Source organism: Propithecus coquereli, unplaced genomic scaffold, assembly GCF_000956105.1.
Source record: "Propithecus coquereli isolate 6110/MARCELLA unplaced genomic scaffold, Pcoq_1.0 Scaffold706, whole genome shotgun sequence".
Lineage (NCBI taxonomy): Eukaryota > Metazoa > Chordata > Mammalia > Primates > Indriidae > Propithecus > Propithecus coquereli.
In genome coordinates this window covers 359870-374978 of record NW_012153130.1, presented here as the reverse complement: position 1 = coordinate 374978, position 15109 = coordinate 359870, and the positions used below count along the sequence as shown (strand labels likewise).

Here is a 15109-nt window from a genome sequence, read left to right as displayed (position 1 = left end):
AAAAAAAAAACAAAAAAAAAAACTTCTAACTCAGACTTTTTTCCTTTAGACACAACTTACTTACCTTCATGAGCTCGAAAAACTCTGCTGGGGAAGAAAGCACCCTGACATGAGAACTGGAGACTCCGAACTCTGGAACCAGGTTTCTGATCCACTGGAACCTGTGCACGCCCTCTGGACACAGGCAGCAAGGTGGGGAGGTGACCTGGGGAACAGCTGGAGACAGCAAGGGAGCCAATAGCAGCCATGGTGACCTGGTTAAAGAAACATGCGAATGGGTTACACTCCTCAAATACTTCTGCAGATGCCACTCTCAGGTCCGGGGCTGGGGGGTGGGGGTTGGAGGTGGGTTGGTTTTTTGGCTACTTTCAGATTTTTTAAAGTGAGCCCAAGTTAAGCTCTGCAAAAGGGTTTTTCCTTCAGCCCTTCTTCCTCGTACTAGCCTTCTAATAAACCCCAAACTTTAAGTTGATTCCAAACAACTCAGGGACCAAATTTAGAGAAGCCACAAGTCAACTCACAAAAGCCACCACACGGTTAACACTGCCACCTCCTAACAAATCCAACTCAAAAACATTTGTGTGCAGACAGCACTGAAAGATATCCACAGAAAAATCAGCTGGGCGTGGTAGCACCTGTAGTCCCAGCTACTTGGGAGGCTGAGGCAGGAGGATCACTTGAGCCCACGAGTTTGAGGTTGCTGTGAGCTAGGCTGACACCACTGCACTCCAGCCTGGGCGACGGAGTGAGACAGGAAAGAAAGAAAGAAAAGAAAGAAAAAAAGGAAGGAAGGAAGGAAGGAACCAATTGGAACAAGGGTAAGTCTGGTAGAAGTCTGAAATCACAACCCAGACCCCTAGTTGTATGATTCCTGGGATAAACAGGGTTTCTATTCAAAGAAGGACCCAGAAAAATAATTTTTTCTCCTTAAAGCTCAGATTTGGAGAGAAAAGCTGGAACAGGAGAGGCTGGAGAAAAGGAGCTCATCTCCAGAGAGATGGCGAGAAGTGCCCCTTTACCATCAGACACATCCTTTCGGGGGCCACACCCCATCTCTGACTGGCACTAGCTTGACCACACAAAGCTCAGCCCTGGCAGAGTCCGCACTCCACTGAGGCTGAGCCTGGACGAGATGAGGCTCTGCCCACAAGCCAGGTCTCTGCTGCTCGGTGACTGAGACATCTGCGGGGCACGGGCCAGAGGGACTGAACACCCAGAGCCCAAGCAGACCCGACCCAACTTTGAATTCCAGTCCTGCAAACAGCAGCAGGAAAATCCTCTTCGATGCGTAACATTAAGAGGGACTCTGAGGGAGAAGATGCTCAAATACCCCACAGCCTGAATGGCCACAAATTCCAGGAAGATGATTTCACTCGCTTGCTTCATGATAAAGCACTGAATCTTCCCAGGGTTCATAAATGTCCCTGCACAGACGCCAGATGGCCCACAGCTGTGCTTCCCAGAAAGCCCACCGGCCTGTCATGGCGATTCACTGCCAAGAAAACTAGTCAACAGCAGAAGGTGCCGGCTCTCTGGAACCTGCAAGTCTGAAACTGGCCCCGGCCCTCCAGAGCAGAGTTGGGGAAGCAGCTGCTCTCCCCCACTGTCTCTAGAGGGGGTGATGCCACTCATGGGCACAGGCTTGCAAACTAAAGGCCTAGATGTGTGTACAAGGGATTTCCCAAACCATGGGCCACAGAGAAGGAAGGATCCTTCAGTCCACCGGAAAACCATGGGACACGGGAAGGGTGCACAGCAACCTGTCTGAAGCCCCAAAGGGGCCTAACGTCTAATATTCACCAGTGAAACACAGTCTGTTTGTCAGGGAAGGCCGACAACAGGGTAAGAGCAACATCTGTCCTGCCTCACAGCACTGCTGCCATCCCTCAGACCACACCAGAAGCAGGGCACTGCCTGCACCGCTCCAGACCACATGGGCAGTCCTGCAGTGGCCTTCCTAGGAGCCTGGAGACACAATCTAGCTGCCGAAAAGATGAGGAAACCCTCCTTGGCACAGCAACCCAGAGGAGGGCAAGTGTCAACTTAAGCCTCAATTCAAGTTATCACCTGAGCACCTATTACGTACCTTGGAGGGTACAAATGAAGAACCAGGCATATTCTCTGCCTCCCACAACCTTGGTAGCCTCACAGACCTACTCATCTGAAATGCTCTAAGAACACCACAAGAGGCAATGCCAAAGTTAATTAAATCAAGGCCAAAATGTCCAGTGCATATGCTAAAAGTGATCCAAAAGGGAGGTGGGGATGCCTGGGCCACCGGGGAGGTTTTACAGCAGCCTACCTTGAATGGGCCTTGAATAATCTGTGGAATTCAAACAGGAAATGCAGAAAGGGGGATGCTCTGGGCAAGGAGAGGTATGAGCAAACAGAAGAGGAACTAGCAAAAACCAAGAAAAAACCTCAGAAGGCCTCAATAGCCCTGAGAGCACACAACACACATGCACACACACACACACACACACACACAGTCTACGCAGGCGTCAGGGTCCACCCACCACATCTGTCCGGCCTGAGAGGGAGCCACTCTGGCAGGCACCAGGCTGGATGAGCCCCAGCGCCCTGCGGCTCCCTAGCAGGTCTCTTCCCTACCAGGCAGCTCTCCCTGGGAATGTTCCACCAGGGCCTCCATCCAAGAGTTACTGAAGGCTTTTTTATGTTGGCTTCCCGCTTAATCTGTGTACTGACAGGTTTATTTTTGTTAGAGAAGAGAAGGAGCTGAAAGCCAATTAGGTTTCACGGATTTGTTGTGAAGACCCAACCTTCAAGTGACAATTTTACATATCTAAAAAGGAAGGTGGTTGGAAAAGAAGTAAAGAGTTTTATAAAGGTCCCCACGATTACCGCACGTGCCGAGGAGACCACGTCTGCACTGGTGACACTCAAAATCCAGCTGAAGCACATCGGCAGGGCAGAGCGAGCCCATCCCGCTCTAAACCTGCACTGCCGACTCCTCCAGAGCCTGCTCAGGGGCCCATTTTCTTCCTTCCACATCAGCCGGAACCCCATGGGGGTTAGTTCCTGGCTTTCCACAACGTAACTCCTGGGAATTTTCTCAGAAAAGGTTTATCCCTGCTGCACGATAATTCCACCTCCAGGGGCCCACCACCTGCAAAGGTAGTTCCCCCGCACACCGGGGGGGCGGGGTTTACTAAGAAATTTCTTGACTTGTCTCAGTCAAGAAATTAAGCCCCATGTGATTTGGGGAGACAGCGAGGCTGTGGTTACTTTACCCAAGAAGCCTAGCTGTGTGTCACATGCAGCATTTGGAGAACTAAACCAGTACACACACACAATTTCCACATCGAGACCCGGGCTCCCCTGAATCGCCTCTTTCTAGATAGCATCTAGTTCCCAGTTCTAGTTAGAGGAAGGAGGAAGTGGTGAGGGATGGGAAGTCCGATGATAAGGCTCTGCCAACCCTGCTTCTCTGAAGGCTCCATCCTTTACTCGAGAATACTGGGGAAGTTTAGAGAACAGGGCCACGGCAAGGGTGCATGCTCCCCCATGGCACCGGTGCCTCGGGATTCAAAACCTGACAAGCTGTACTACTTTACCGTACAAACCTCAGCAATAACCAAAACAAACGAACAAACAGTGCAAAACAATGCACAGCCTGCAACCCTAAAGGTGAAATGGGACCAGCATCCTCTCAGATTCAGCCCAGCTCCAGCTACCGCCCACAGGACACTAGACACCGGGCAAAGGTTCAGTCGTATGATTTAAGGCTTCCCGTGGAATTTGCAGACAAATTCCCTGAACTGGGGAGTGGGCTTGGCTTAAGCACTCCTGACCCCTTGCTGCCCTGCAGGCATCTCCGACCTGAGGGCCTCCACCACCAAGAGGGGGAAGCTGAGCAAGTGGGTGCAGTGAGTATGAAGGAGGAGGGCGGGTGGGGGGCGGGGAGTTTCTTCCCACCATCTCGAGGAGGACTGGGGCAACCACCCAGTGAGGGCAGCGGAAGCCAGCCCGGCCCACCTGCACACACACCCCCTCAATGAGAAGCACAGGACCTCAGTGGGACTTTAGCTCAGAATAATCAGCCAAAGTGAAATAGTGCGAGTGCACAGCACCTAAGAGGCTATGGAACACACCTACTTACACAAGAAGCCTTGGGGAAAATAAGAGAAGGCATTTCTCCCTTTTGTGGGGAGACGGGAGTTTTCCGTTTCACCAAACACTTTGAATCGGCAAGTGCTTCATGGAAAAACACTGACACAGCTCACCTGTCTCCTCTGGATATGCAACAGTGTGCCTGGAGGTCAACCCAGCTCCTGCAAGCACTAGAGAATTGTACCTTTGTCTACGCTTCACCTGTAGAAGATCCTTCCACATCCTCTCCAGGTGTCAGAGAACACACATCTGCTTCCCCTGGAGCTGCAGTACCTAATGTCACCCACTACCAATGGGACATAAGTAGTAGGCCAACATCTTAGGGTTTGATCAAAATAGGGTGTGTGAGGCTTTGAACAAAGAATATGGTAAAGCTGAAAGTCTGTCTTCGGACTAGCCGCAACGGCACCACGGACAGGGCACCCAGCACAGGGCGTTAACTCGGCGGCCCTCACCGTGGGCTGGGAGATGGGTCTAAAGGTCCGGGAGCCCTTCTGAAATTGTAAGATAAGATTCACGGTACAGACTCTGTGGTCTGGATCCCATCCAAATCTGTACAAAATGATGAAAAAAGAAAGGTGTTTTTAAAAGAAACTGAGCTTTCTGGATTGCAATATCTTCAGAAACTACTTTTTCAGAAAAACCCACCCTACCCCTCATTCATACAAATTTAGATGTAAAAAAGTGAACTGATGAGAAAAGAGCAACAGTCATAACACTTCCTGAGAAAGGCTCCAGAAACTACGTGAAGGTACCGTACTTCCTGCAACCCTGGCAGCAGGCGGCCCTTCCTGACTAATGCAAGACCTAAACCCGAGGATGGGAAATGAGTGTGGATTCCCGGAGGTTACAAAAGACCAACGGCCTGCTGAACTCCCACAAGTCCAGCACGAGGGGCCAGGGCTTCCAGCCTTCGCGTACAAGCTGCCAGATGACTCTCCTCTCCTCTCGGCTTAGCCAAAAGGAAGTTGATTACACTGGGGGCCAGAAATCTAAAATATATTTACAACCCATAATACACCTAGGGTAGCCAAATGCACTAGACACATCAAAGCGCCTGAGGAGAACCAATCACATGTTCTACTAGTCCAAACAGCTTCAGCCAGCCAGACTCCTAACAACCCTGAAATCAACTCGTTTACATTAATCAGAAAACACTATTTACAAGAGGATTACCTATCAGAACATTTTAATCCCAGGCTGGTTTCCATTTGCCTACTGGCACACAACTGACTGTTCACCATCATCACCAGCTACAATGTGCTCAGGGACACTTGTTAATATTAATAAGGCTACAGTTGGGAAAGTCAGTCAGTTGTAAATGTTTCAATTCACCACAAGATCAAATGTAAATTATCTAGAAAAATTACGCTTTGATTCTAATATCCACCTCCCGCCCCATTATATTGTTATAAATAAACCAAGAGATGGCTGTCCTGAACTCTAAGGAGTAAGAAAGACTGGATCCCAACATTAGAAAGTTCAAAGAAAAAGTAACTTCCAGAAATCTGTTGGTCCCTCAGAGTAGTAACTACTTACAAGTTGAACTGACCTGCCAGTACAATGTAAGAAAATCTAATGAAAAGAACAGTCTGCTAGTTACCTGTTTCTAACACAAGAAAGTTAGGAACCCCTACCGCCTCCAACACACACACACACTCAAGCACCTAGAATAGAAAAAATGGGGCTTAAGTTTGAAAAATAAAGACTATTAGGCACATACAACTCAAACTGAAAATAGTTTAAAAAGAAAAAAAAAATAGGCCACAGACAAAATATTTCCTTTCATGGCAGGCAAATTCAAGATCAGGGACTAACACCCTATTAATGCATTCTCACTAGGTCTCGCCTATTCCAAATAACCAGTCCATTCTGCGTAGCCCCATCACTCCAAAAAACTCTATCTGAAGCATCTGTTCCCTTCTCCTGAGCTCCAGCTCTGTCACAGTCACCCGGACACTGAACACCTCCACCTGGAGGGACCCGGATACTAACTAACAGGCCCAAGTACACCTTATCATCATCCCCAAACCTGCTCCTCTTCCTTCTCCCTGTTTCAGCGCAGTGTTCCAACCTCCATGCACCCTATCAGGACTGATTCGAATCCAGCCCTCTTTTCTGCTCCCACTGTCCCGATCTCATACACACCCCCTCATTTCAGGCCTGAACCGTTATCAAAAGAATTCATACATGGGGCCGGGCGCGGTGGCTCACGCCTGTAATCCTAGCACTCTGGGAGGCCGAGGCGGGCGGATTGTTTGAGCTCAGGAGTTCGAAACCAGCCTGAGCAAGAGCGAGACCCCCGTCTCTACTAAAAATAGAAAATAAATTAATTGGCCAACTAAAAATATATAGAAAAAATTAGCCGGGCATGGTGGCACATGCCTGTAGTCCCAGCTACTCAGGAGGCTGAGGCAGAAGGATCGCTTGAGCCCAGGAGTGTGAGGTTGCTGTGAGCTAGGCTGACGCCATGGCACTCACTCTAGCCCAGGCAAAAGAGTGAGACTGTCTCAAAAAAAAAAAAAAAAAAAGAATTCATACATGGACTCTCAGAGCCTGCCTTCCTGGGTCTCTGGCCCAGAAGACTGACATGCTCCTAACTCCTCTCTCCCTTCCTTCCTCCCTACTTGGTATCCCCAGTCAGCTCCTAGAAATGGTTTCAGTACCAGGGGGACATCAGAATTGCCTTCCATCACTTGCTATCGTTCCTCGAACATCTGCTCCCCCTCTTCTTCACCCAGCCTACTCCTACCCTCCTTCAAAACAGCTTACAGGGACTGCCCTCAGGAAGCCTTCTATGACCTCCAGGTGCCTCTCCTAGGTACTGCCATGACCTTCTACCTACTTTCCTGTAGTTGTCTGTTTATGGGTCCGAGCATCTTGGAGGCGGGCCTGTCTTTATCTTTGCTTCCTCAGTACCTAGCACAGCACAGCAGTGCTCTATACACACATGATAAATGAATGGATCCAGCATCCCTAATGATAATGAGTCAGATGCTTGCTTAAGAGGAAACAACAGTACTTCTAAATCATTAATTAGCAGTAATTTTAAGTTCTCTGTCTTTATAGCCGTCTCTATGCCTGAAAGGAAACAGCAGCAGTAAAAGAAATGTTCCTTTTGCTAGCCACGAAGATTTACCAGCCCCTCCAACAACTGAGTCAGACTGACAAGCTAAAATCTAAAATAATTTAAGCACATGACTACACAGACTACTAGCAATGAATCAATGATCAGTGAGTTACAAGAAACCACATCATTCGGGGAATGAGGAATTGGGAGGTGCAACTAAACAATGGAGAAGAAACGAAAGTCAGCAGCCAATAAAGGGTGAGTAGCCACAGCAGACATGAATAACTCTGAACACCAAGGCTACAAAGATTCAGAAAAAATCTGCAAACCGAATAAGGCAAAGAGAGGCTCAGAAACTTACAGTATCACTCAATACTCATGAAAGCATTTATCCTGAGTCCTAGCATAAGCATTACTTCCAAGAATTATAAAACAAGAACTTCTGGGCTGGTCCAAGTGCAGTGGTGTTTACAACTAATTAATCACAACCAGTTACAGATTCCTTTGTTCTTTCTCCACTCCCACTGTTTCACTTGACCAGCCTAAAATAAATAAATAAATAAAAATTTTAAGAGAAAAGAACTTCTGACTTTAATGCCCAAGAAACTGAGCTTCTGGTTGAAGTGTTGACCCAGAGAAACAACTATCCCTCTCAGCATAATGAAGAAGAAATAGGGAGCCACACAAACTACATCCATTGGTATTACTTACAAAAAAAGATTTTGGGAAATCAATTTAGACTATCCCCACTGCCCCTCCCACAATCAATAAAAAAGGCAATCATAGGCATCTGTACTCGAATATTTATGGCAGCACAATTCACAATTGCAAAGATGTGGAAACAACCCAAGTGCCCTTCGATCCATGAATGGATTAGTAAAATGTGGTATATGTATACTATGGAATACTACTCAATTACAAAAAACAATGGTGCTCTAGCACCTCTTATATTATTCTGGATAGAGCTTGGGCCCATCCTTCTAAGTGAAGTATCACAAGAATGGGAAAATAAGCACCACATGTACTCGCCATCAAATTGGTACTAACTGATCAACACTAAGGTGCTCACATGGTAGTAATATTCATTGGGTGTCAGTCAGGTGGGGGTGGGTAAACTCACAAGTAATGGATACAGGTGCGCACGGTATGGGGGAAGGGCACGCTTGTAGCCCTGGCTTGGGTGAGGCAAAGTCATTACTTGTAACCAAAATGTTTGTACCTCCATAATATCCTGAAATTTTAAAAAAAATTTTAAAAAAGGCACAGTCATGAGAAATGCCTTTTTCAAAAGAATTTGTGGAGATTGCCCCAACATTGTTTAGTAATCAATTCTAATGTTAAAAATGATTAATAATGAAATGTTTTTCATATAGTTTAAACACAGAGGGAAATGACAAAGTCACCTAAACATCCTGTCTTTGAGGGTAGAACGTTTTTTGAAACTTTAAACGAAATCTCAGTGGTTTGATGCCAGGATGTAGAAGTCATCTGACTTCGCTACCCATTGAAACGAACAGGTCTTTTGCTAAGTACCAAAAAAATAAAAATGAAATACAGAAAATAGAAAGGCCACCTGTTCTACACCCCCACTCCCACCGGGTTCGCCAATGTGAAACTTAGAGCCATTCTCATCAGCGGGCTTCCAAGAGTTTCATCCTGCCCTGAATCTATCACCTAAAAGTTCCCCTAAATCAAACTTAAGTTTTTGCTGAAAAGCTTCCACCACAGCTCAGCACACAACTGGATTCCAGATCTCTGTACTAAGGCAAGGAGTCCAAATCTCACCCAAGGAGCAAGGACAAAATCTAAGACAACACAAGCACAACTGAAGGAGACAGTTCTAAGGTTTGTTTGTTGGTTTGTTTGTTTGTTTTTTAAGGATCAAGAGTAAGGCTCAAATCTCTCTAATGATAAAACTATTTGCACAGAATTATTTTTTCCTCTTTTTTTAATATTAGCAATAGTAGGAGGCCTCTGAGGTCAGCATGTTCTTGGTCAATGTTGACTTTTCAAGACCACTGCCTGAACGAATTGCTCCAAAGCCTACTTCACCATTTACATAACTCACTTCAGTACTTTTCCAGAACACAGGCACTTTAAAAAGTGTAAAAAGGGTTTCAAGTGGTTCCTCTTCCCATGGCTGAGTGTTACTGACCAAGGATTGCATCACAGCTCTCTCTGGCAGGATGTGAGAAACGCTGCACACACAAAATCCCAGCAGGGCTGATTCACTCCCGCCAAGTCACCTCACGGCCAGGATTACTTAAGGGAAAGACCCCTCTGAACCTAAACAGTGGCCCTCGTGACAAGGCTCTCCAACATTCACATGCTAGGGCCCAACCGAGATATAAATTTAGCCTCCAGAGCTTGACCGAAGCTCCCTAAGGCACACACAGTTCCTCCTCCAAAGTGTGAGTGGACAGAGGCCGGGACTCGCCACCAAGCACGGTAGAGAGGGGGAAGCAAGGACTGGCCGGGCTGCGCAGGAGGCCCACTGGGCTGGGCCCGGCTGACAGGGGCGCACGGGTCGCCCGCCCACCCTTCCTCAAGGCCAGTGGAGAAGCAGGGAAGCCAGGCGCTGAGCCCTGGGCAGCAGAAAAGGGCCTGGGGACACTGGGAGGGGCTCGCTGTGGATGCCCGGGGCGCCGGGCCGGGGGCGCCGGGGGGCCGGGCCGCAGCGGCGGGGGCCAGGCTCTCAGGCCGGCCGCCTCTCTCACCTCCTGCGCCGGCGGTCCTGGTTCCTGCCGAGGCGGTCGGACAAACGCCCCAGGAGCGCGGCCAGCCCCGGGCGGCCAGGCAGGAGGCCCAGCAGTCGCCTCCAGAACACCGGCCCCGCCGCCGCTGCCACTGCCGCCATGGAGACTCGCGGCTTCCGCTTCCGCTTCCGGCACGCTAGAACTTTATTGACAACAGAGAGCGCGAACACGGCGGCAGCACGCAGGCGCGGGAGCCCCGGCCGCGGGGGAGGGCGGTCCGGTACGGCTCCCACAAGCCTCAGTTTCCCCCCTGGGGCACACAGACCAAGCAGTGGTCTCTCCGCAGGAGGGTGGTCGAAAGCCCGCCGGTTAAACCTGCAGGGAGGTGTGCACAGGTGTACGAGGTGGCCCGCACACCTGCGCTCCATCGTCACAGGTCCTGGAGCAAAGGATGCCTTGCACTCACGCTACGGCCCCCGCCCCCACCAGCTGTCAAAATTGCCCTCCCAGTGGTGGGATTGCTTTTCAGGACCATTATCTATTTCAGGCTGGACTTGGCAGGGTGTTAGACTTGTACGACACTCCTAAGGTGTTAGTTAGACCTGAACAAAGTCTTGTAACTTGGTTAACGCTCATGCACCAAGGTGCTCAGAACCATGGAAAATCCCCACCAGACTGAGTGGGAAACAAGTTTTCACCTTGTTATTCCCAGCGCCTGCAGCTGCATGGCACAGAGCAGCCCCTACAAATCTATGTGAGATGAATGAAAAGTCCTCCATCCTCCTTATGTGCCCAAAGACACAGGTGTCACCAGCCCCTGGAAATGCACAATTCTATGCTCTGAAGGTGAAGGAGCACATCCCTATATGCCAAGAACACTTTTTGAAGCTAATTTTAAAAAGGAAAACCTTGCAGTATCATGAAAGGCAGAAGAGATGAGTTCTGATCTGTAAGATGCGGCTCCCTGGCTGGCCCACGTGGCCTAGGACCTAGAAACTGGGAAAACTGCAGGACACAATCATATCCTACTTATCCCAGGGGGGTGTCCTGAGGTTAAAATGATATGGACACCCTGAAAACAGCATTCCGAATTCTGCTCCCACGGAATTACCCCAAGGAAATTAAATTACACATTCCCACGGAATGTTCATCTCGACATTGTTCCTGATATCAAAAGTGTGGAAACAATCTACGGCGGGGGAGTTAGTTAAGTAAATAATGGTACATCAGTACATTGGAAGACCATATATTCATAAAAAACAATGTTCTAGAAGAATATTTAATGACATTAAGTGTAAAAACCAAATTACCAAAGAGTAGTATAGAGACGCTCTCATTTTGTTAAAAATTAGAAAGGGTGGGGGGAGGGAGAGCATGTGAGCATGCATACAGACAGACTGAAAGCAAATACACCAAAATGTTGGTTATTTGGTGCTAATCAGGAGTTTCCAAATTGTTTACAATCAATGAGTATTTCAGATTGATTTGAACTTTTGTTTTAAGTTTAGATAGCTTTACATATACTAGGTGGAATTTGATTCAACTCTTCCAAGTTAGAAATGGTGAATCATCAAATGTCCTAACTTCCAGTAACTAGAATGAGACCATCCATTGCATAGTTCTGCTTTTGCATAGTGCCTGGCATGTGGTAGTTGCAGAGTAAACATTGGCTGAATGGCTCCACCGTCATGCTTAGTGGTGAGTGCCACGCAGACCACGGGGGCGTCCCGGTCATCCTAAAAAGAGCTCTCAACATCTTTTTGCCTATGGTGCTTTGCTGTGTGAGGTATTAAGGGAGACAAACAACCATAGTACCATCTCACTGGGAATTTCCAACCTGAAAAAAAGATGTCAATATTGATAGCATGGTAAGTTAATACATTAAAATTACATTAAGGATAAACAGCAGGGAACGACCCAGTCTCTTCTGAAACCACACACCGAGAGCCTCTGGCTTTCATGGCTAGTTTGAAACAGACAGAGCTATAACCAAAGTGAGGCAACCACAACTTTGCCTCAGAACAAGTACATTTAGAAGTTGCAAAAATTCTAAATAATGGTTCTCAGAGATTAAGCAATTTTTAAATAGTTACACTTACATGATGACAGCATATGCACTCTTTCTGCCAGGGAGTCTCATCTAGGCTAGTTACTGAGAACAAGTAGAGGAGAAAAGACCCTTCCAGAGGACACAGTTGGCCCAGAGAGCCTGTCTGAGAGCATTCTGTGTGCCCCAAAGCTACTTGGAGAGCTCAAAACCTGGGACAGACACTACTGCTGATGGGGTTTCTCATTCACTCCTTGATGGTGAGAAGGCATCTGTCCTCTCAGTCCCCCTCGCCCTCCTGCCCTCACCCACTGCTTCTCGTTAGTCCCACTCGCTCCTTCCCAGACAGGAGGTGCCAGGGTTAGAAAGACAGGGTTGATGGGGCTGATGGCAGATCCCATGTCTTCCCAAGCGGAAAAGGAAACCCATTCATTGGAAGGAGAGTTGACGTCAGGGAGTGGAGGGCCGCTGCCCCTGAGAGCGGGGCTGTTCTCCCTGGCAGGAAGCACCAGGAAATCCTGAGCCAAGGACCCATGCCTCACTGTCTGTGATTCACGCTCTGAACCGACAATCACGCCAATGCAAGAGGAAGGCCCCTCCTCCTCAAGGTTGCTCTGTGAGAGGGGTCTTTCCCCAGCGCAAGGCTGTGAGCAAAGTTAAGAGGGAGGCAGAAACCGGCCAGCCCACCTTCTGCCTCCAGGGATGAGAAACCCTCCTGTGTGTGTGACAGGGGGGTGACACAGGGGCTGATCGGCTGTTTCTGAGGCGCAAACGCTTGTGTTAAAAAGGGAATGTGGGCCGGGCGCGGTGGCTCACGCCTGTAGTCCTAGCACTCTGGGAGGCCGAGGCGGGTGGATCACTCAAGGTCAGGAGTTCGAGACCAGCCTGAGCAAGAGCGAGACCCTGTCTCTACTAAAAAAAAATAGAAAGAAATGATCTAGACAACTAAAAATATATCTATATAGAAAAAATTAGCCAGACATGGTGGCGCATGCCTGTAGTCCCAGCTACTCAGGAGGCTGAGGCAGAAGGATTGCTTGAGCCCAGGAGTGTGAGGTTGCTGTGAGCTAGGCTGATGCCACGGCACTCACTCTAGCCAGGGCAACAGAGTGAGACTCTGTCTCAAAAAAAAAAAAAAAAAAAAAGGGAATGTGGCTCAGTACTAAGGATGGGGCTGCCGCCTGCCTCTCCCTCCATTCTTCCCTCGGTCACTGCATCCAGCCTCACCGGCCTGGCCTTCTTGCAACGCTTATCCTCCTCAGGGTCATTACCTGTGCTCGTCCTCTGCTCAGGTCTCTTCCCCTAGCTCCTGTCACTCTTCCGGGCTCTGTCCAAATATCGCCTCCCTTGGAAACATCTCCCCAATCTGAATAACAGGATTTTATCTTCTTCCTATTCCTTACTGTGATCTAATTGTATTTACTGGTTTATTGTTGTATTTTTTGCCTCCCTTTCCCTACCAGAATGTGAGCCCATGGAACCTCTTGTGCTCGGAGTGTCCTGAAGAGGGCCCGGCCCCAGCACTGGAGCGGGGAAGGCACACATGTCCTCCCAGCAGGAGGAGGGGCCGCCCAGTTTGTGCTTTCCCACCAAGGGTACAGGGAAGGGCTGCTTGGCCTCCTGGGTGTTTTCTGACCTGCTGTTTCCTATCAGTTTGCAAGCCTGGAAACTCAGCCCACCTTTGGGGGCTGGCATACCTGAGCCCTAGGTCTCCCCACAGGCCCCCAGCCCTTTTCCTGCCTTCATTCTTCCCGAGTTACACTCTCCCTGCTAAGCTGTTACTCTGGTCTCTTCCAGTCCCTGTTACCCTTCCCCCCAAAACCAAGACCAACCCCAGCCCTCCCTGGCATAAGGCAGACTCCTGTTCCCTCCAAGCAGGGGGTCAGCATTCATTTTCTTAAAGTGCCAAATTAGTAAATATTTTATACTTTGTGGGCCACTTGGTCTCTGTGGCAACTACTCAACTCTGGTGCCAAAGCAACCAGAGACAATACAAATGAGCCTGGCTGAGTCCCAATAAAACTTTATTTACAAATATAGTCTGACAGCCCATGCCAGCTGTTACTGAAAACTCGGCACTTGTCCTCGAGGCCACATCAGAAGAACGAGAATAAGTGGTTTGAGGAGAAGGAAAGAGAAGTTTATTACTATTCCAGCAAAGGAGGAGGATGGAGACTTTTGTGTGAAAAACGCCATAGTCCTAATAATAAGCAGAAATGCAGAGCTTTTAAAGGATGGGTTCTCAGCTTCAGGCGATTGCTGTTCAGCTACAGTGATGATTCTGATCGTCCCAGCTCCACTGAAGACAATCTCTGACCTCCTCCCAGGACCTCCCGCACCAGGTCTGCCTGAGCCCTCTCCTGTGGCACAAAGAACAAAGACTTACCCTGCTCCTCCAACCACTGGCCTGAGGCAGGGATGGAGGTTTTCATTCTCAAAAAGGAGTGGAGGATGTTTTTAAAGAGACAGAAAATATTTTTGCTGTTTTTTCAGGCCATTCCCTGACGTGTTACATATTCTCCACTGTCAGTATTTCCCTTCCATATCCATGGGAGGAGGGGCGGCCACTCTGTTACACAACCCCTACGTCCAACGTGAGTGTGCCAACACCTATGTTAGAAAACCGCTTTCCCACGGCTGTCCGCATGTACCCTGCATGGCCCTGGTAGGCCTGCATGGCCCTGAAACTGGAAGAGATAAGGTCCTCTGGGACCAGGGGCCTGAGCCTGTTAGGGCTGGGGGAGGCCCAGGAGAGCCAGAGGTTATAAACAACAAATTTGCCAAGCACAGAAGCTCAAATCAGCAAGCTTGCCTCGTAGGGGTAGGGAATCGGTCAAGGTCCTCTCATTTGTCATTTAAACTTCTCAATGTCGGAAAATCTTGTCATCTGCAAAACAAAACACCTATTGCTCAATGACTCCCTCACCACAAAGAAGCCCAGGACTTTCTGGCATTTGATCAACAAGAAGTCAGAGCCTAAATTTCTGGAAATGCCTCCTGGGCAGAGCATCCTGGTTTGTTTCTCTGTCGCCAGTGAGAGATAAAAGCAGCTCTGGGTTTCAGGGGAATCTCAGCCTCTTGTGGCGTGGCGGGTGGCCAGCACCACCCTAGCCGGGAGCTGCACGCCTCGAGATCCAGCAGCCCAAAGCGTAGGGAAACACGGTG

At 48.8% G+C, this 15109-nt stretch overlaps 1 protein-coding gene across 8 annotated transcripts in view; it reads right to left on the bottom strand.

Moving 5' to 3' along the window:
• Positions 1 to 10100, bottom strand: part of PGS1 (phosphatidylglycerophosphate synthase 1) — a 63840-nt gene extending 53740 nt beyond the window's left edge. For all 8 annotated transcript variants that reach the window (XM_012661334.1, XM_012661333.1, XM_012661332.1 and 5 more), the window contains exons 1-2: positions 9919 to 10100; positions 65 to 254 (exon numbers count right to left, since the gene is read on the bottom strand). In XM_012661334.1, the coding sequence (XP_012516788.1) occupies positions 65 to 254; positions 9919 to 10058 (330 nt within the window). In that variant the 5' untranslated portion in view covers positions 10059 to 10100. The remainder of the gene's footprint in view (positions 1 to 64; positions 255 to 9918) is intronic.
• Positions 10101 to 15109: the final 5009 nt, after the last annotated feature.